The 22,781-nt window shown below is 46.4% G+C and overlaps 2 protein-coding genes across 2 annotated transcripts; one reads left to right on the top strand and one right to left on the bottom strand.

Moving 5' to 3' along the window:
• Positions 1-46: 46 nt before the first annotated feature.
• Positions 47-1,447, bottom strand: LOC135386015 (uncharacterized). Its single transcript, XM_064615714.1, has one exon. It carries the CDS (start codon positions 1,445-1,447, stop codon positions 47-49), a length of 1,401 nt encoding a protein of 466 aa, XP_064471784.1.
• A 16,686-nt stretch (positions 1,448-18,133) lies between these two features.
• On the top strand, positions 18,134-18,979 carry LOC135386007 (uncharacterized). Its single transcript, XM_064615701.1, has one exon. It carries the CDS (start codon positions 18,134-18,136, stop codon positions 18,977-18,979), a length of 846 nt encoding a protein of 281 aa, XP_064471771.1.
• The last annotated feature ends 3,802 nt before the right edge of the window (positions 18,980-22,781 follow it).

The raw sequence follows: 22,781 nt of genomic DNA, 5'->3' as shown, positions 1-22,781 counted from the left end.
TCTTCCAGCAACGTTTGGTCTCTCCGTAATCGTTTGATGGTACTATCTACTGATGGTAGCCTCTGTCGGACTGGTGGCGATCAATTATGCCCAAATGCTCTAACTCCCAAAAGGCGGAGAGTTGCTGGTCGATGACGTTGGTATCTTCCTGGTGCACCTCAACATGGAGAACATGAACCGACGGGATGCGACAGTGAACACCGCTAGCATTTCTGCCTGAGCCTTGAATCGTCCACCCAAACAGAGTTTCAACAGCCACCAGGTAATCTGATAAACGGGCGGTTGCTCCAGTCACAGCTCCCCAATAAAAGTCCGCTCCAATCAATAATGAAATATCGGTGGGAGATGAGGGCTCGTCAGCAAGCTGTAGACCCATATTCTTGACGTGTTGCGCTGAATGCGAATCGAGAACAGGCAATCCATCGGAGCAGATGTCGGGGTATTCAACCGCCTCGATTGCCATACATGATGCCGAAAATTGGCTGCGCAAGAAAACCCGCACGCATCGATACTTCGTGCAGCTTGACGCACTGTTTCCAAGGGCCCCAACATGCAAATCTTCGGATCGAAGCAGTGTACATCCGAGCTTCGTCGGCACATCCTGTCGAATAAAACTGCGTTGGCTGCCGCCATCCAGAAGTATGCGTGCGAGACTTCTCCGGCCATCAGTTCCTTCAATCCACACCTTGGCTGTTTGCAGAAGGACCGCCGTGCCTGGCAAAACGGCAGAGGATGACGAAAGAGATGTCACAACAGTTCCCGTAGACGCATGCACCGTCGACGGCTGTTGTGCTGTAGACTGAGACGACTGCGGAGACGACGAGTTGACTCCGGGGCACAGCTGAGTAAGATGACGTCTATGGCAGCGATCACACTGCAAGACCCGCCTTACCCTGCAATCCTTCGATATGTGCGACCGTCGTCCGCAAAGGAAACACCTGCCCTCCCGGCGCAGGATCAGTCGTACTTCCTCAGGGCTCAAACCAGCAGTGCATCCCTCCAATCGATGCTGTCCGGACTTGCAAAGCACACACGTAGGAGTGCTTGGGGCAGCCATTGCAGGTGCTGGATCTGAGACAGACGACGCGGTTGCTGTCAGCGAAGATGCAGAGGCTGGGGTCGCTTCCCTGCGCTTGGGAACGTCATCTGCCTCACTTCGGGCTCGTTCCCGACATTCAATCTCATTCTCCAGGAAATCTAGTAGGGATGATAAAGAGTCGCCGTTGGTGTCCTTGCCTTTGTCCTTGGTTCGGTAGAAGTCCATTTCGAGGTCTCTAGGAATCTTCTTCAAGATGACCCACTTCGTTTCCAGAACCGTCAAGGTTTGCTTCAGTTGCTCTCTGGGAAGAGGGGTCGTAGTCAAAAGCGTCTTCAGATCGTTCACCGTTCGGGTTATCGACGACCTGGCCTGACTTCGAAATTTCCTTATGCGATCACGATCCTCCATTTCCTTACCAGCGATGAGAGTCGGTGCGCCCTTATAGCCTCCTCAATGCTTCCTAGTCGTAAGCTGACCCAGCGAGTCCCGGGTTTCGGCACCAGTGTATAAGGAAGCAGAAGACGTCCGTAAGGATCGGTGGCAAAGCTTTTAATGACAGTAATGGCGGAAGAGAAGATCGAGGGCGGAAGCTCACGAGCTCCCGTGTCCCTGCAATCCTGTCGTCTTCCTTAACACTTGGTTTAAATATTAATTGACATTTGGAAACGTAGTCACTAAGAAGTATACTAAAAGGTTATGAACACAGTTCAGCTGAATGACACTGATGAAAATTATCTTACTTACTCCTCACATATAGAATTGAGGCTTGAGTATAACCTACAAATACATCTATGCTCACAGGTTACTTAACCCTCCAGGGACAAACTAGCAATTATAATATGCTGTGACAACAAAGAAAAAGCAATGAGAAAAGTCAGCGCACTGATGGGAAAACATCCCTAATAGCGTGCATGACGCAGATCGAGATCCAGTGGAGTACTTTCTATTGTATTTTCTCGGAGCACCACATATCCATCTTGTGAATGGCCGACAGGTGGTATAACGGAATTTCCTGCAGAAATAAGGGTCTTCCGTCCAGTTTGCCGTTCAAGTAGCGCGTAAAGACCACACGGCGCTGCCGTGTATGCTGCCATGCTCTTCGGTTTCTGGGATGTATGTAAATGACACTTGCAGTACTTCGGTGTCAAGGTACAGTATTTCGAAATATACGGTAGTTCTGATGCAATTGTCTGTCTGCTTTTCACACGCATTCTCTACCTCTCGGCAGCAAAAACCGTAGTATCCGTCGGTTTGCATTTCACACATGAACTGCACCTGCACGACGAGAAAACAGCGCTTGTTGCGGCTTACACAAGTACTTCTCCCTGATACATGGAAATTTCAGATGCATTTTCATTCATTTCATGCATGCAATTATGGAAAATTCGATTACAGAAAAACTAAAGCGATTTCAGCGGAGTTCTTTGATATTTGAACTTTTGAAGGTTCAAGCTTTTCGCTGAACATAAAGTTTCCATGGGTTTATATTAACTTTTCGGTCCCTTTAACGTCAAGAATAGTGCGCACACTGCACTGACATCGGTTGGTTGAAAGAAGATGGAACAATCAACTGATTTTTTTTAAAAACCAAATGCACTCCATTTAGCTTTCTTGGTAGCTATGTTAACGAAGGAGTCATTGAATTGGTCGGATGAAGCTTTTCCAGATAAGACTGTGCCATGAACTACAATATTGGCAAAACTGTCAGTGTCGGTGCTTTTCCTGATTATGCTATTAAGGTTGTTCCAAATAGCTCTATGTGATTCGACGGTTCTTCAAATATTTTTTTTTAATATTGTGACTTTACATTTCTTATTTCAGAAACCGTATTTCGAAAACGTTTATATATTTTTATTTTTTTTGATATCACGGGACCTTAAGGAATCGCCGAATAACCTATTTCTTTCTTTTATAGACCGATAACGCGAAGGACTTATCCATGGCTTCCTAATATTTTTGTGTAATTCTCTTACGATAAGGAAAATATTTCTTATAGATTTTTAGCTTTAAGTTTTAAGCTTTTTAATAAACACCCTTATGAAAATGGATTTTTACTTTCTGCAGACTTCTCGTGGACTTCTTGTTTCCTGTCTTGACAGTGTGTTGACTTTGACTTCTTGTTCATCAAGTCAACAGGAATTGCTATTGACATCATTGTGACAATCTCTTGAACTACATTTTGTGTACCTTTTGTGGACAAGGTATTTAGATGTCGTTGTTGACAGTTTGTGGACCTTCTATGTGCCTATGTAGCAAGTACTTATTTCAACCGTTTTTTTTTTTACACAGGTGAATTCCATATTATTAATTACTGCATTATCGGACAGTAATGTCCACAGAGGTCGACCTCAAGGGGGTACCGAGCATCCCATACGGGGGGGGGGGAGGGGATATGTATATAGAGGCATACTTGTGGCTCTAAACATTGGGAGACAAGCTGAATGGGTAATATATATATATATATATATATACAATGAATGGGTAGCAATTTCTGGGTGTGTTGTAAAAACCGTGTTGGGTGTACACCACTCCTGGGATAATAATAATAATTGGGGGTTTACGTCGCGAGACAACTGAGATCATGAGGGACGCCACAGCGGTCAGTCTGTGGATTGCTTTTGCCCACCTGAGGGTTCTTTAACGTGCGATGAAAGCTCATCACACGGCTCCCCGTATTTAACGTCCCTCGCGGAAGACGGCATGTCTAAGCAACTTGTACCCTGCCACCAAGTTGCTGGCGTCCTCAGCCGGGTTTGAACCCGCGATCTCGGGATCAGAAGGCGAACACGCTACCGACACGCTACTGAGCCACCGAGGCCGATACCACTCCTGGGAGGTGGAGAGGTCCGAGCTATCGGCTCTCTAAACAAAGCGGTATTTGGACCTGAACTTATAATTAAATTTAGTAGCTTGAACGCCACTTTGCCACCTTTTAGCTGGCATTAAAACACTAAATACATTTTCGATGGCTTTGAGAAGACGGTTCATCGTTTTATGTATACTCCAGTTCAGTACACAATATACTTCCAACTTATACGACCACATGAGGATCATGCGCATGCGACAGGTTTGCTGCACATTTTGATTCTGCGCCTCCGTGCCTCGCCCTCGCCTCATCACGAAGGAGTCATCGCCATTAGCATAATCGGAATGTCGTTGGAACGGTTGCAAGTTGTTTCAACTGTCTTAGGCTCTCAGCATTCGCACGTCAATTACAGAACAAAGGAGGATATGACTTTGCGTCATAAGAGGTAATCTCTGTGATAGAAGTGTGTCATCAAGCTTCGCTTCTATTCATACGATGACTGTTGTGCTGTAGGTTTTTGTTGTTCGTTTCGAGCAGCGGCTGCGGTCTTGCGTCCCGTCAGGTAAGTGTACAAGTATCAGTTCGTGGATGTGTTGGTTCTGCTAATTTCATTCTCGTTTTTGCAGGCCATGAAAGAACAAAGGAGGATATTATTTTGCGTAGTAAGGGGTAAGCTGTGTGATAGAAGTGTATGATCAAGCTTCACTTGTATTCGTACCACGACTGTTGTGCTGCAGGGTTTCGTATGTTTCGAGCGGCGGCTGCAGTTTTGCGTCCCGTCAGGTAAGTGTACAAGTATCAGTTCGTGGCCGGTGTTGATTGTGACCCAAATTTGTTGTTGCTATGACCATTTTATTCGGTTTTGCTCACTTGCGTTTGAACATTGCTAATTTGCAATTGAACGCCCTATTCAGACACATTTCTCTCCAACGTTTTAGAGACGTCGCTTTTGCCGAAATTCAGTGAATTTTGAAGTCCACCGTTATCGTGGGTCGCCAGAAGAACTCAGACCGCAACCGGTCATTGACTGTCTAATGTGCGACGCGACACTGTGTGGCATAAAGCATGTGTACGTGTGGAATACTTCGCTACTGTGTGCGCGGGATGTTTTGTATAATTGTGTCGACACTGGATACCACTTTCAAGGTATGCATTTTCGGAGTAAAATAGAGATATATATAGTTTTGCAGTACTTCATTACTTTCAGTGCTTTTACATTACTTTAGTGTTATTTTCAGTACTTCATTTGATGTATTTTATCCGTGTTGCGATTGAGTGAACAATACGACGAGGAAATTCAACTTCGCTTAAGTCACAGAAAGTCCACAAAAAGCCTCCACATCATACGGGGATGGTGCTAATCGGGCTTCAGTAAATCATGTATCTTCCTCGATTAAGAAAAATATACCGAGTGCCTCAGGTAACGGTCGCCGAGCCTTTTAAAGAAGGACGGAGGTAGTTTCGTGGGTGACGCCGACTCATTGACAGCTGAGTCACAACAAAGTCAACAGAGAAATTGAGATCACATATAACAAGACTTACACATGAAGGTCACAGGAAATTTGTGTAAAGTATATGGAGAGTCTACAGAAGGACCTGTTACCTTCCTGTGAATAATTGTCAACAAGACTTAAAGTTCCATAAGTCAACATAAAATCAATATGTGAGGTAAACACAAGGCTAATAGAAAGTCTACTGAATGTCTGTGCTCTCTGTTGACTAAGTTCTGTAGAATGGAAACAAAAGGTCAACAGCCATTTTTGTATGGGCAGGTCATAACAAGAATCAACGTCGTTGCCAACGCATATCGCGCCTCAATTTTCAGAAGCAATATTTCCCCTGAAAGACTCTCGTCAGAGTATCGTCTGTTATGGTTAGTGTCATTATTGTTTTGCATTTTTTCTCTTTACCTTCGTGGTGCATAACATATACAGGGTGTCCCAGAAAACGTGTCATTGAATTATAATAAAAAAAAAACTACGCCACCTAGAACCATGCGCGAACTGAACTCGGAAATTTGCCAAATAAATGTCACTTTTTTACCCCACCAATATGAAGAGCGTGCCGAATTCACTCAAATTCATCATAATTCATAGTGATATTTACGAGCTATCCCATCGGAAAAAAAATAACAGAATATCATGCTTCTCGGAGCACCGGACCATAGCGCGCGATGACTTTTTGAGAGCAATCGCTCTCAGTGCGACGAAAGGAGGTTCCGAAGCCAGCCCACAGAGTGATAGTAGAAAAAGTAACAGTTTCTAAAATTGGGAAAGGGAAAGCATTATTCCAGCGAAAGTCGGACGCGATAAGCCGTGCCTGTTTTATCTCTTTCTGCGATGTCGGGGAGGGCTGGGTTTTCAACCTCCTTTCGTCGGACTGGCAAAGATTTTGCGCTGAAAAATTCATCGTGCGCTACTCTGTGCGACCTCCGTAGAGGATGATGTTCGGCTATTTTTTCCGATGGGATAGCTCCTGAATATCCCTGTCAATTATCAGTAATTTGACTAAATTAGGCACGCTCTTCACATTGGTGGGGTAAAAAAGTGACCTTTATTAGGCAAATTTCCGACTTAAGCTCGCAAAAATCTACATAATTAAATTTACATTACACGACATTCACATGAGGAGGTGGCAAAAACCCAGTAAGAACCAATGCCATTGACCGCATGACTCTAGGTAGTGTAGTTTTTTTATTATAATTCAATGACACGTTTTCTGGGACACCCTGTATACTGGCAAGTGGCCACGGACGTCTGCCGCAATCGTGTCAGCTACGCTCACATGAGTAACCGCTTTTGTCAATATGACATCAATTGTAGTAGAAGTAGCAGAAGTGATTCGTGTAGTGGTATTTGCTAAATTATATGACAGAAGCATTTGCTCAAAATTTTCATACGATGAAGATAGGCAATGCATATCAAGGTTCAGGTCACCGCCAATAAATAACCTACATATATTGGTCTCCGCGTAGCAGAAAACCTCTTCCATAAACGTTAAAAAAGCAGTTAAACTCCCATTTGGTGGCCGATATATGACGCAGAAAATGAGATCATCATTGACAAAGGTTAAAGCTTCGAAATTATAAGTGATAACAGAGAACTCTGAAAGAATAGTGCATCGCCCGAGTGTGCGGGAAGTTTGAAACGATATACCACCGCCGCGTCTGCAGGTTCTGCTCATAATTCGGTAACCCAAATACATATAAATCTTCGTTGTGCCATGTTTCGCTCAGCATGACCGTATCAAAGGGAGAACTCTGTCAAATAGTACAGACAGAGCGTCCACTTTATTTGATGCCGAGCGGCAATTTCAATGAAACACACTCAAGGCCTTTCAGCCTCACACTCAAGGAATTCCGAAATTGCAAGCAAAACTTCGCAAAATCTCCAGGCAAGAGACCGCTCGTTTGTACATGCAAAATTAAAGGAAGGCTGAAAGCTTAAAAAAGGTAATATACATGAAAAACAATATACTGGTTACTAAGAACGACAAGCTTCGGGGTCATCTAGATGCTGTACAGATTGTGGCGCGCGATTTTTACCCGACCTGGTATACACCTTTCTGTTCTGTGCGCAAGTCTGGTGTAACTTTCCATCTTTTTTAGGGCAATAGCTGCTCCCAACAGTCGTTTCATGTAGGCACAAAGATGCTCATTGACAAAGACTAGTTTGTCACAGGAGATACCGATATCTACACATTTGATACCGCTTTGCTCGCACATTTTCAATTACGGAGTTTCTTTTCTGTCACGTCTTAAACTGCACAATGATGTTTTTAGAATACGTATTGGGAATAGGCACAGTGTGACAGTGTGTGTGTGTGTGTGACGGAGAGGGTTCTCACAAGTTGCTTCACACACAGGAACATCATTACGAAAGTGTAATGAACGTCATTGTACTTATCCAACCCACACGAGAAGATGCCACCGGCATGGCCGAGCTTGTTAAGGCAACCCAGTAGCGGGTAGCCAAGGTCGTGCCGCACACTGGGAGGTGATGGGTTCGGATCCTACCACCGGCTGTTCTGTCTGAGGTTATCCCTCACTTTTCCGAAGACTTTGCACGTCTACGACTGTTGGCGCACTTCCCCCTGAGGTCAGCCGAGGACAAGTACCAACCGCCTATCCTCCTCTCCTTCATGCTGTCCTCTCTTCATTTGTCCACATCTGCGCGCCATTCATAGCCATAGTTGTTTCGTGGCGCCAACACGGTATAAACACCGTGGAACACCGTGAAACACGGTGGAACACGGAAAGAAAAAAATGGCGTTTCTTCACGAATTTTTCCGGGCGATCTACCGAACGGATTTTTGTTCTGAAAACGGCTACGATATCAGGTAACCCAAAGGAACAGATGTTCTCATTGGGACAACTTCGTAGCTTTTATAATTAAAAAGTGAACTAACGATTATCAGGTAATTAGTCATTCGATGGTTGAGCAACAGATGGCCAAGAACGTCCGCCGGCGCAGAGATGATAGAAGTGAGAACAGCATGTCTATAGCTCTTACGATTTTTTTAATGAAAAATAAAAAAAAAGACGTCCTGTATATAATGGAGACTAGAGGATCAGCCAGACGGCACCAACCCGAGAAGCCATAGGAAGCATTGATACCCAAACAGGGAAGGCTGTCCAAGGTGTTAGGTATCTAACGGTTGGGATGACATGAAAATACATTGAAAGCTCGCTGCATGCTTCATCTATTTTCAACATGAAAGATATCTCATTGGCTGACGTCCGCTATCAGCAAAATTTTCTGCCGAGTGATGGGGCTCTCTATGTGGAATGGGGTCAGCCTACTCATATGTGCAAACATGGAACGCATGCACCTAACATGTTAGATAGAGCTTTGAGACGAAGAGAAAAACTGAGTTGTCATGGAAAAAAGGGGAATAATTTCCTTGTTGATGGCGCTTACGAATTTCGATGTAACTGATGCAGCCAAGATGAGAATGTGCGGCAGCGAGAAATTAAGTTAAGTGTACATCATTTCATTACATATCGTGGTTATTATATACTTATATTATATACTTATTGGTAGCTCCGCAAAGGAAAAGGGGTGTCCTGCAGCAACGATTGATATGATACGGATGGTAACAGAACTGTAGCTCCAAAGCACTATCTGTGCGTAGTTTCTGAAACTCATTTGAGTATTAAATCAACTGTGTTCCTCGTTACTGGCCAATTACGATATGAAAATTACGATAGGGTTGTGCGGCAGAATACATATACATCGCGTTCTGGATATTCACATGATTATGCAACATGATTATTATACAGTACAGCTTCAGTCGGAAAGCTAAAAAAATATCAGAAATCGTCATTGGACTACTCCCATGGAAAGCAATTGAAATAGAAGAAGCATAACGACACACACATTGTAACAACAACTTTATTACAAGATGATGACTGGGGAGTTTGATCGCCAGGGGCGATACCCCTACCCCATTGCTAGTGGTGATGCGGGGAATGTAGGGCACACAATGTAAAACGTGATAGTGCATATTATAAAGTCGATCGGATATACACTACAAATCAGAAAGAAACTGGGAACAACATTTATGGAGCGACTCAGCTTCTGCTATTTCGCTGTTTCAGTCTGTCTTCTTTAGATCGGTTTTGTGACTTTAGAAAAAGCGCATTCTAGTTGTCATATAAATGTCATTATTACAGAACTTGGAATTTTGCTATGATCAACACATCGAATGGTATCTTTTGTGTGTGCGTGCGTGCGTGCGTGCGTGCGTGCCGCTGAAGTAGTGGGATAGGGGTTAGAGACAGATCACGGTAATTATCCGTTGTGGAAAAAGTTATTTTGACCCGTAAAATAGTCAAATTGCGTGTAGAGACCGGCTCATATCGTTTTTCTGTGTTTTTGATGATTTTGTTTCCTAGAAGCCGCGGGATCGTTATTAAACGATGTCCTTATTTCTTTATGCCGTGTTGGCGCCGCGAACCAACTATGGCTATGAATGGCGCGCATATGTGGACAAATGAAGAGAGGACAGCATGAAGGAGAGGGGAATAGGCGGTTAGTACTTGTCCTCGGCTGACCTCAGGGGGAACTGCGCCAACAGTCGTAGACGTGGAAAGTCTTTGGAAAAGTGAGGGAGAACCTCAGACAGCGCAGCCGGTGGTAGGATACGAACCCATCACTTCCCAGTGTGCAGCACGACCTTGGCTACCCACTACTGGGTCGCCTTAAAGGGACAGTCGCATTCTCCAAGGTCAATTTCGAAAGTAATGCGAATTCTAATTCCTTGCCGACCACTGAAGTGGGCCCGAAAATACCATTTCGATCCACGGCGTACTTTTGGAGCAATCCGATGAAAAAGAAACCGGAATCCTTGCGCCCTCACTCTCTAAAAGTGGGAGCAAACGTCACACGGATAAGGCCAATCAGCGCGCGCCCTGGGCAAATGCGAGCCGCGCGCCTGTTTGGCGATTGCGAAGTGAAGGGAGCAAACATGAAGTCGGAAAACCAGAGTAATGTTTCTCTGTCTGGGGGAGATACTGACGAACATGTTAGCGGTAGCGGCGACGAGTTAATGCTGGATGATGACCCATACTCTACGGATCCAATGCCTCTGGAACCCGCCAACCATCCACGAGATGTTGCTGCGGCTAACCCGCAGGATGACATTTTTAGGTGACGTATATCTTTGCATGGTTGCCGTCGGATGTGCGAAACAGTTTAGAATGTTGAAATCGGCAGGTGTCTGTGTGGAGTCTGCGACCCACAGGAGCCCGACGAGTGCCTGTGTTGCCATTCTGTTGCCAGGGTGGTAGAAATGTGCAACAGTGCCGCCGTGCAGTGCATAACACAACACCCATTACTCAGTGACATCTGCCTCCGTAGAGAGCTTCTACTGGTGTATGCGCCTCAATTCTGCCGCAATGATCAACATTTTAGGCGACTGAATCCCCAGGACCACAGGTAAGCCTGCTGCAGTGCTCTCCCATTTGCTATATGATTGCGACCGTAATGAATTTTTCGGTTTAAATGACCCCGCAACCCCCATCGAGATTCGGAAGGGTAAACTCGGGTGCTAGTCGGGTGTTGTTGGTTATGCAAATTGTCGCACCTAAAGTGGACAAGGGCTGTATACAAAAGGGCACTATTCTCAGCAGCTTTTTGGTCTACACAAGTTTGTCCTCCATAAATCATAAGCGTGGACGACAGCCGTGGAACGATCTAGAGAATCCTGGTCCAACAATTCCATTAGGAAAAGTGAAGCAACACAGCCGCCTCAGCTAGTCTCGACATGCTCTCAATGATGCCTCTTAGCCACGGCCTGATTGGCGACACAAAACCCTGATTGATCGACAGTTATCCAGTGAGAATTTTAAACTCTGTCTGAAAATCTCTGTCTTACAAGTCTGAAAACAGAAGCATTTGAGGTGCCGATGAAGGGGGGAAGCATGCTACTGAAGAATGCAAGAGTAACATATTTTGGGAGAAATTGGATTTTGCCGAAATTGGAGGGAAGCTGGTTTGAGAGGGAGTTAGCAGTTGGAATCGGGCTCATCCTGAAAGAGGCGGACAGTTTTCTGTTGTACTATGTTGCACACCTGCCAACCTTCTACATTCAAAATGCGGGAGACCCTGGAACTAAGGAAGGAATGCACAGGCTTTGAACTCCAAGGTTGGGATAGTGTCTGTTCTTCTGTTCTGGCCATTGTCTTCCCAACACTGCGGGAGATTTGGCAGGTATGCAAATGCCCACAAGATATGATGCTAAACAAAAAGAAATATCATGTGGAGTTGTCTTTTCCAGCTGCCTGAGGTTCACGGCGTACTCGTCATTCACAAGATGGGTCTGGGGATACCTTGGTCCAAGGAACAGACGACAGGTTCCTGGATGCGTTGTCCGAGCAATCAGGATGGAGTTCCCGTCTACGTCTTATCATGGCCATCAGCGTTAGGACCATCGAAACAAGGGTGTCATATGTCACGGCATGTACATATACAATGTGAAAATCGCCGAAGCTCTGTAGCTGCACGTTGAGCATATGTTTACAATTTGATCGTGCACTCCCAGCCAAGTTCAGCTGTTTCGCTCTACATGGAGCTCGTCAGCCTGGGGTGGGGAAGTGACACGATCTTGGGTCGGCGCCAACAGTGAGTCTCGGCCAGACGTCAATGTTCGACGGTGACGGCTTCGTCACCGAGAGCTTCGGCTATTTTCACTTTGTATATATATATATATATATATATACGTTACAAAATGGAGGTTCGAACGGCCAGGATGTTGTATATAGATAGGGAAAAAAAAAACACCAGAGACTGAAGTAGGGAGTGGGGGAAAGTTATTTATTATGCTGGCATTTAAACTAAGGGTCTGGGGAAGTCTATGTTTCGGCGGAAGCTCCGCCTTCTTCGGGACGAAGATGAAAATCTCTGTACAAGGTCTTTTAAAAGGTTAGAAAAGTGTCGTCACAGCCGGTACAATTCCAGTGCGAGGCAGTCGTCGGTGAGTCATGTTCTGGAAGATTCCGAAAGGTTCCTGGGTCATCGGCAGGGGAGATTACGTGTCAAAGCCTTGGAGTTCCAGAAAGGTCTGGGGTCGCGCTCGTTGAAAACCTGTTGTCCGGGGTGTTCTTAGCGTCACTGTGTCCAGCTGTAAAGAAAAGAAGAAAAGAGGCAGCGGCCACTCCGAGGGCACACAGAAAAAAAGTTATCCGGGTATGCTTCTTACAGTTGATAGCACTCCTTTATCCTAATTTATTAGAGATTGAAATTTGTAGATCAAGTACGATTCGCGTTGCTCTCTGCAGCGATCGGATGTGAAATTTGACTCTATCACTCTGAGAAAAAAATGAGTGAAATAAGCTCCTTTTCGGGGGTAAAATGCACAAACACCCACACTGCAAGCAATCACTCCCTTTTGGGAGTGAAAACAACGCTTGGGGCCCATGGTGTAAAATAGACGCCCAGGGGCGAGGTGCTTAATTTACACCCATACCGGTCTCCTCATACACCCTGCATATGGGTGTGAAGGAAACCACTTGGTAGGGTTAGATTTACTCCATTGGGGAGTTAATGCATCTCACTAATATTACTGCTTAAAACAATTAAAAAATAATGATATTTTTAATAATTAAGCTCAACAATTCCCTGAAACGTTCAAGGGGTGGTACATGGAATATCTTTATTATATACTGTTGTAAGCAACGGTAAAATACATCAGCGTGGAAATGTATATCGACTAGTATAGCAGTCTCTCAATGAAACTTTTCAGTGGTGTTCCCGCTCATAACAATAGCGCAGAACACTTCGATAAAGAAGGCAACTCAAAACATATTAAAACATTCCGCGCAACTACTACAATGCTTTGTAGGGTTCTTTAGAACATTTGGAAGGCACGGCTGACTAGGGCCTCTGCTTTCTATAGTACTACAGTAAATGGTTGCTTGCATTTACCTTGAAATGAAATGCATGAAATAACAAAATGCAACATACTGTACTTTGCAGTGGCATCAGCGAATACTATAAAGTTCTTTCTGAAAAAAAAAAAAAAAAACACGCTGCGTCCATGCTCTCTTGTGCACTTACACTGTGTTCAACATTGACTGAATGTCAGATAAATCGCGTGACACAAGTACACCGTTCTTGTTCTTGCGGAGTCCAAAGAAATATTCAAAGACTGCAACGGTTCTTCGCAGGGGTGGTGCATACTTTAGGTTGAATACCCAGTAGAGCTCAAAAGCAATCGATACGGCCGAAATGGTGTCTGTCGCCGCATAGGTGCTCCCCTCCACTACGACGCTGCATGGGTCAGTCTTGAATGGGTCTTCGGTGACCACCGTCGGGTAGACAGCATTTTCGCTCTGCGTATATGCATTGAAACAAGGGTGAGGAAATCAGAGTAATGGAATTACTGTTTTGCTCCTGCCTGGTATGCCACACACGAGATAACTGCAACACTGCACTGGGAAGTGTGTACTGGAACACGCTAAACAAAAATGTATGCACTTACTGAAGTGAACAGGTCAGATGCAGTGTCCTTTAGAAGGTGAGCAAGCCCATGGGTGACAACAATCGAATAGAAGTCTGAAACAATGATACCCTGTTGAGGCTACAGCAGCAGTTATAGTTGAAAGTAGTGATTTTTTAACAGAGACAGATCACTTCATAAAGAGACAATACAAGCAACACGGTTGCTGCTTTCCTGCTACCTGAGTTACAAACAGGTGCTGCACCTAGGCCGTTAAGTTTTCTCGTTTCATTTGTTTATTTCTTTTTCAGATTCCGCGGTTAAAATTGGGCCAATACCCTCATGTTAAAAATTCCTGCAAACCCGGGGAGAAATGGGGCTTTATTTTTTAATTAACGCTCGCCGCGCCGCTCATTCAAAGTTTTAGAGGTAATCAACTGCACATTTTATGAATGATGGCATGTCGACGCCTTGAGGTGTCTAGCTCAGGTGCAGTTTCGCGGGTAATAGTTACGCGATAACCCGAGACAAGCGGGCTTCAACTTAGGGTGCAAATTTGGGGAAAAACTGGGTTAAGCTCTAAACCTCCACGGCTTACACACAACAAGTACCACAGTTTGTCTGTTTGCAACTCAAGTACTGCACACAAAGACTCCGGTTTTCTTTTAACACTCTCTGTGTGAAGCGAACTGTCTGAAAATAAAGGAAACGTTCTAATGCTGGCACTGGTGGTAATTCTATTAAAAACTCTAACCTCGTCCACGCCGGCTACACAACAATAAAAAACAAGGCTTCTCAGCTTTTAATAACATGTGCAGTCCCGGCGGATGAATGGATTATAACTGGTGCTGATATCAGAGAATACAATGCAGTAGAGGCAACCCCTTACAAGAACAACGTTAACACCAGCCCAACCATCCAGCAATGGAAGTGAGTACTTAAGTATTCCCCACCAGCCCACCAAATTTGCCCCTGCAAGCAGTATACCAACACCGCTGTTCTTGAAGAGTTGGAGCATTTGAGAGTTTCTCATTCACTAGCAGGATCACTCTAGCGGCAGCTTTTCGTCTTCTCGTAAGCTTCATGATTGTTTCTCCATTTGTGTTGATGAAAGACAGGAGCTCATTCTCAGCATCTTTACCAGTGTGGCGCTTGAACTCATCAGGAATTTGAAAGTAATCAAAGAAGAGTTGGTAACTACCAGCACAAAGTATCACCAGCCTTTGCATGACGTCAGTCACGATGCTCGAATACCCACACCACTCGTGGTTGCCAGTGACGGGTACTTCGCTATAACTGCCAACACTGTGGGCTTTGCGGTCCTGAGCCATAGCTTCCTCTCAGAAAATGCGTCCCCATTTTCTGGCACCTCCTGTATTGATCCGTGGTTATTCTGCAACTACAACAAACTTAATATAGATAGCTTAAGATAGCTTTGGATAACAGGTTCCCAAATGTTTTCCACTCAGGGAACCTTTCACAAGCGCAAAATATCTAGATACCAATGATGAGCTCTGGTTAGCTACGTTATTGTATGTTATTGTAGTTCGAAAGTTGTTTTCAACTACTTGCAGAAGTGTAGTAAGAAGTACTAGTTAAACTATTATTCAAGCAGTTAACTACTGTACTTACGTTACTGCACGCTCCAACTACTTCCCATCTTGCCAAAAGCTTTACGGCAAGATTTTGCTGTCAACTTTCACCTTCCAATATTTGTCTGATGAAGAACGGATGTGCAAAGTAATTGTGCGGTGCATGTGTTCGAAATCTTCACATTGATGCTTGTCTAGCGAGACCTCATTTGCTGTGACCTTATTCTTCAACCTGGCCTATTGCGTAGACGCGGAAAGACGTCCGCCGCGCTCTTTGTATTTGACGATTGTGACAGCGACCTGAGTGAAGCTCTGCCATCACCTGCGTGTCCCGTGAGGAGGCTTTATGTTGTATGCAGAGTGCATCATGAGAGAATTACCAACATTTAGAAACATACAAGACTCATTTGGTATGATACAACTGCCACACTGGAGGGAACAATATAAAGCACAATATTTCTTCTTAAAGATCCCAGGGGTGGAGGTGAAGCCCCCCACAGGAACCCAGGAGAGTGGTCCTAGTGAACCAGTCTGAGAACCTTTGCCTCATGGTGATGCTAAGGCCTTATTATTTTTTCACCTCAATTTTTGCCCTCAACAGCAGGCTTGCAGACAAGACAATGAGCTGTGAATTCGAGCAACAAACTGCCTCATACAAACACGCTAAGTACCCTGCAAAAATAAAACGTAAAACTAAACGTAAATAACGTGAATTTTAAATGTAAAACGGCTCACCAAGTAAAAACTGCGGGTGAGAAAATGCCAGATGATATTGGAAGCCGCAATGAGGCACCAATGCCTGAATCTTACCATCGGCCGAAAATATCGTCTCGCTTCGTTGGACCCTGGTGGTGTCTTCCCTTTAGGGTCTCGAGAGGGTGGGTTGAAATTAGCAGAATCACAAATTTAGAGCTTACAGCACAGGACCTGTTAATCGGCAGTGTGAAAGATAAAAAGATAGCATGGCAGTGTACGTACAAAGCCACTCCCGGCAGCGTCCTTCAGCTGTGGGTGCGTGAACACCAATTGCCTTGCTGCCTCATAGTACAGATTCTTCCGAGCAGGATACCTGTGTTGAAGTGTATCTCTTATTTAGAAAAGCACTGCAGGATAATAATGGCTGGGCTGATCACTGTTACCAAAAAGACTCACAGGTCATACCGCAGGATATCAGCATGCAACCATTTAACAATTCTGTCGCGGAGCTCTGTAGGAACGCTATCACCGTGCTGCAGTTGCTGAATGGATTGAAGAACATCATACGTCGGCAGAGGGATCCTGTAGGGCCCCGTGCCCTGCCTTATAGTGGGCTCACTAAACGAAGAAGTGTCCACAAATTAACATAAACATAGTCTCACTTCTGCAGAGATAACAGAGAAAATTCCGGCAAGATGGTGAACGTTCATGGTAGGCGGCACCTTGAGCCTGAGGACGAACACAGAGAGACAACCACACGGATCCGTGTGGTTGTCTCTCTGTATTCGTCCTCAGGCTCAAGGTTCTGTCTACCGTGATAGTCTCACTTGTAGTAGTGTTGAAGTACCAACGGGAAACGCAAAATAATAATTAGAAAACATATAGAAAAATGCTCAAATGAGAAATTCAAACAAAATTTCCAAGGATTCCGAGTAGACTGACATTACACTGCCGGAAATATGATCTACATGGGCCATACAACAAAGAAATGTTGGATAAGAATAAGTAAGGACCACACTGCAGCTTGAACGCTATTTCGAAAGAAAAAAAATGCAGGTGCAGGCGTGGATCTATTGTGGAATCCAGGTGTCCAAACCTCCATAAATTCTCGACTTAACATGGGGTTCTAGGACACATCCCAGCGTGCACCTTGTCTATAGCGGATCCCTCTCTCTCTCAGAAAAATCATGGAGCCACCCTTGTGCAGGTCACCAATCTGTCATAATTGGCGATATGAGACCACTCACATTACAACATGAATCGGCTCGGAGGCATCATCTTCATCCTCTTTAAGTTGAATGATGAGCTTGTCAAAGTTTTCAACGTGGTCGCCGTCCTCCATATCCACAAAATATTCAATTGTCTTGTTGTACCGCTTTAAGGAGACGATCACAATATTAAGTAATGACGCCGAACGTGCTGAATATCGCGCGATCGCGACACATGACAATCTTCAAACACACTCTGATGTATGGAACAATTTTTCATACCTGTATAATGATCGAGGAACAGGCGTCCACGCTTCGTCCGAGTTCAGACCTCAGAAACGCAGCCCTGACGTCGTTAATGCCAAGATCGCCGGAAATGCAGATTACGTTTTTACGGTTCTTGAAAGTTAAGAGGTTCCGCTGTGTTCGTTGTCCCGATTGCAACGGATTGCGAACTGCCACCACCAACTAATATAAGAACAAACAGACACCCGAAAAACAGAACGCGAGACGCGGACGCAACGTGAAGAACGCTGTTGAGACGCCGATAAAAAGTGGTGAGTGAGGGCGACGACCTGGCCACCTGGCGACGACCGAATAGCTGGCTGCTTGGGCAGTTTGGCTTGACTTGGATGCGACTGGATTGGATGAAGAATAATCGTCTTGTAGCAGCCCCAGCGGTGCCATCATCATCCTCGTTCATCATCTCGCGCCCGCGTAGCCGCGGAAAATAAATCAGTTAGGCTCTCGCCGTCAAACCAGCCGGTTCTCTTTGTCCCTCCTTGAGTCCCAACAACTGGTGACCCGGACGTTCCGTGACCGAACATTCTAGAACCTTGGCCCGTGCTCCGCCATGCCTCTCGGGGACCCGCAAGCCAGCTCTGCTCCATCCCCGACGTCTTCACTGGCTGCCGTCGCCGTGAAGCTGCCCCCGTATTTCGACCGCAACCGAGCTGTGTGGTTTCTCCAAACTGAGGCGCAATTTAACTTGGCTGGCATAACCGCACAACAGGAGCAAGTTTTACCATGTCATTTTTCCCTTACTCCCTCTGCTGCGAATGAAGTCTACGACATACTGGCAAGTCCTTCCCCTTCTACGCCATATGACCAGCTAAAGAAGGCTCTTCTCCAGCGAACGACATTATCAAGCCGGTCACGCCTGCAACAGCTTCTCTCGACAAAAGAGCTCGGTGATCGCAGGCCCTCTCAATTACTGCGGCGCATGCGACAGCTGCTCGGCGATCAATCAGCTTCCGTGGACGATGCCCTTCTGCGTGAGCTCTTTCTTCAGCGACTCCCGCAGAATGTACAAATGGTCCTGGCCACAGCGGCTGACATGACTCTCGACCAGCTGGCCACTCTTGCTGACGCGGTTATGGAGGTGGCCAATCCAGCTGTAGCTGCTGTGTTCCCTGCATTGCCCCCTTCGGAACCCACCCGACCTCAACCGCGCCAGCCCCCCCCGCAGTCCACCATTGACGACCTTTGTCGCGAGTTCCGCTCCCTGGCCGCTGTCATAGCCGCTTCCCACGACCGAAGTGGCCGCAGGACAAGACGGTCCCCTTCCACCAACCGTTCCGCCAGCCGAGACCGCTGTCCTGCAATGTGCTGGTACCACAGCCGCTTCGGTGCTGACGCACACCACTGTTTCCTACCTTTCTCATGGCAACAACAGGGAAACCAGTCGGCGGACCATTGATGGAGACCAATGGCCCAGGCTCTTACCCCAGTCGCTTCTTCTACGTCCGCGAGCAAGCTTCTGCCCGATGTTTCCTGATTGACACTAGGGCGGAAGTCAGCGTAATCCCCTTAAGCCGTACAGACCGTCGACAACAATCCTTGTATTCCCTTACTGCAGTGAACGGTTCCCGAATCCCGGTCTATGCCCAGCGGTCGCTCACCCTAAACCTCGGCCTCCGACGCACCTTCCGGTGGATTTTTCTCGTGGCTGACGTAACCCAACCCATTATCGGAGCCGATTTCCTTACCCACCACCATCTCCTTGTCGATATCCCGTCGGACTGGAATACCGTCTGACTGGAAGGTAGCCAAAGTGGTACCAATATTTAAAAGCGGTGATAAATCAAACATTACTAACTACAGGGTCGTATCACTACTAAGTACTAGTAGCAAAGTTCTGGAACATATTGTCTTTAAACACATAATTAGCGTTTTGGAAGAAAGTGATTTCTTGGTGAAAGAGCAGCACGGCTTTAGGCGAGGTTACTCAACAGTTACGCAACTTGTACACATAGTTCATGACTTTGTCTCTGTTGCAGACAAAGGTGGTCAAACGGACGTTGTGTTTTTAGATCTATCAAAGGCATTCGACAGAGTTTCGCACACTAAGCTGTTGTGTAAATTGAAAAACACAATAAGTAATGATCGTATACTGCAATGGTTTCACTCCTATCTTACTAATCGTAAACAGTTCGTGAGTGTTGGTGGAGCCCATTCGCATTCCTTGGCAGTTCTCTCCGGAGTACCACAGGGGTCCGTGCTTGGACCGTTGTTGTTTCTAATTTTTATAAATGACCTCTGCATCGCCATTCCGGGAATCCAGTGTCGTTTCTTTGCTGATGATTGCATTTTGTATTCTAGTATAAACGCTACTAACGACCAGTCAAATTAAACAACTGTCTGCAATCTATTGTTACGTGGTGTGAAATGTGGCAGATGGAGCTCAATGTGAAAAAGTGCGTGTTCATGTGTGTTACAACGAAGAAAACGTCATTGTCCTTTCCGTATAGCATTAACACTACTGTGTTGAGTAAAGTGGAGAACCAAAAAGACCTTGGTGTATCAATAGTATCAAACCTAAGCTGGGCCGAGCATGTTGAACAAGTTGCTACCAAAGCATCCCGTAAACTTTGGTCACTGAGGAGGACGATGCGCCACTGTACGTCTGCAACGAAGCTGACGGCTTACACTACGCTAGTGCGGCCAATTTTAGAGTACGCGGATATTCTTTGGGATCCCTACGTACAGACGCATACTAACATGCTAGAATCTGTGCAGAAAAAAGCCCTTCGATTTATATATAATGCATATGGTCAGCACACATCTTCGACTTCACTCTATGCTAAATCTGGTTTGCCAACCTTGGCTCAACGAAGGAAAATTCGGCGTCTCAAGTTTTTGCACGATATAGTTAGCGGTACTAATGGGCTCAAGTTCTGCGATTACTTAACTTAAAATTCGAGCCGATCCACAAGACTGAAACATAGTAAATTAATCCGTGAGTTTCGTTGCAATAAAGATGTCTTTAAATTTTCTTTTTTTCCTCGCACTGTACGAGAATGGAACAAATTGCCCTCTTGTCTTACACAAATTTCATCACCAACCCGGTTTTTACAAGGTCTTGTAGACTAACTTTCTTTCTTGACTTCAGATGTTTAACACTTGTCATTTGCACTGTCTATAGCCGTATGTTGTATGTGTTGTATGTAGTGTACTCACCTCATCTGCCATGGCCATCAAGAGATGGCCGGCAGTATCTTTCAAATAAAATAAAATAAAATATGCGGCGGCGCAAACTCATAGACTCCTCCACCAGCCTCACTGTGTCGGGCATACGTTCGTCCTTGCAATCGCTTCGAATTGCCTTCTACCAAGACTCAAGCAACCCCTTCCTCGCCATCTTGAGGGACTTCCCGCAGCTAACTCGCCCTCCTGACTGGACCCAGCCCGTGAAACACTGCGTGGTTCAGCATATCGAGACCACTGGTCCCCCGGTCTTCACTCGTCCCCGCCGTCTTCCGCCGGAGAAGATGGCCATTGCACACGCGGAGTTCGACCACATGCTGGAAATGGGAATCATCCGCCCATCCTCCAGCAGCTGTGCCTCGGCGCTGCACATGGTGCCTAAGAAGACCGGCGACTGGCGCCCCTGCGGGGACTACAGAGTCTTAAATCGCGTTACCATCCCCGACCAGTACCCCATCCCCCATGTTTACAGCATCCTTACATGGCGCTACTATATTCTCGAAGGTGGACCTCATACGGGCATACCATCAGATCCCCGTTGCCGAGGCAGATATCCCAAAAACGGCCATAACGACCCCTTTCGGGCTCTTCGAATTTCCACGGATGCCATTTGACCTTCGTAATACAGCCCAATCGTTCCAACGGTTCATTGATCGTGTCATCCGTGGCCTGCAGAATGTCCATGCCTACATCGACGACATTCTTGTGGCCAGTCCAACACCCGAACAGCACGACGCCGACCTGCGCCAGCTCTTTTCCCGCCTCATCGATTTCGGCATAATAATCAACGTTAACAAGAGCGAGTTCGGCGTTCCCGAATTGGACTTCCTGGGCCATCACATTTCCTCGGCTAGCATTTCTCCTCTACCATCCAAAGTCCGAGCGATCATAGATTTTCCGCAACCCGCCAACTTGCAGCAGCTACGGACATTTTTGGGGATGACAAACTTCTACCGCCGCTTCATCCCGCACTGTGCGGATATATTAAGACCACTCGAATCATTCCTGGCCATCAAGCGCTCCGCCACCTCGTCTCTGTCCTGGACCGCTGACACTTCTGCAGCATTCGCCAACATCAAGGAAGCTCTTGCTAACGCCACCGTGCTGGTGCACCCGGTACATGGCGCACCAACCGCCCTCATGGTGGACGCTTCCTCCACAGCTGTAGGCGCGGTCCTCCAGCAGAGGACATCAGGCGATTCTGGATCATGGCAGCCCCTGGGATTCTTCTCCCGCAAGTTGCGTCCACCGGAAACGCGCTATAGTACGTTCAGTCGGGAGCTACTCGCAATTTACCTTAGCGTCAAGCACTTCAGACATTTCCTCGAAGGCCGCGCTTTTTCAATTTTTACGGACCACAAACCGCTCGTCTACGCATTCCGTTCTTCCGGAGCCAACTACTGCGGTCGTGAGCAACGACATCTTGCCTTTATCGCAGAGTTCACCTCAGACATCCGCCACATCTCCGGCCCCCTCAACCCCGTTGCCGACGCCCTCAGCCGCGTTGACATAGATCTCTCCGCCCTTGCGTCCGCGCCGCCTGCACTTGACCAGCTACCCGAACTTCAAGCCCAACACGAAGAACTGAAGTCGCTGCGGTCGGCGGCGTCGACAAGCTTGATTCTTGAGGACGTAACCTTCCCAAAGCTCATACCCCAATCCGCTGCGACGTTTCCCGTGGCACTCCTCGACCATTCCTACCACCTGCAGTACGCCGCTCGGTGTTTGATCACCTCCATTCTGTGGCGCACCCCGGTATCCGGGCCACGCAACAGCTAATTTCTTCCCGTTACGTCTGGCCTGGTATGCGCTGCGACGTCAAGCGCTGGGTTCGCTCCTGTCAGGCTTGCCAGAAGTCCAAAGTCACCCGGCACACGACTTCGAACCCCGGTCGATTCCTTGAACCGGACATCCGTTTCGCGCACATACATCTTGACCTCGTCGGCCCTCTGCCTCCATCAAACGGATTCCGCTATGTCCTCACGATGATCGACAGGTTCTCTCGATGGCTTGAG

Source organism: Ornithodoros turicata, chromosome 1 (genome assembly GCF_037126465.1).
Source record: "Ornithodoros turicata isolate Travis chromosome 1, ASM3712646v1, whole genome shotgun sequence".
Taxonomy (NCBI): Eukaryota; Metazoa; Arthropoda; class Arachnida; order Ixodida; family Argasidae; genus Ornithodoros; species Ornithodoros turicata.
Note: the sequence above shows the minus strand (reverse complement) of the source record. Positions and strands in the feature narration are given on the sequence as shown.

Coding starts and splice junctions, on each gene's coding strand:
- LOC135386015 (XM_064615714.1), bottom strand. CDS start 1,447: ATGGAGGATCGTGATCGCATAAGGAAATTTCGAAGTCAGGCCAGGTCG.
- LOC135386007 (XM_064615701.1), top strand. CDS start 18,134: ATGCCTCTCGGGGACCCGCAAGCCAGCTCTGCTCCATCCCCGACGTCT.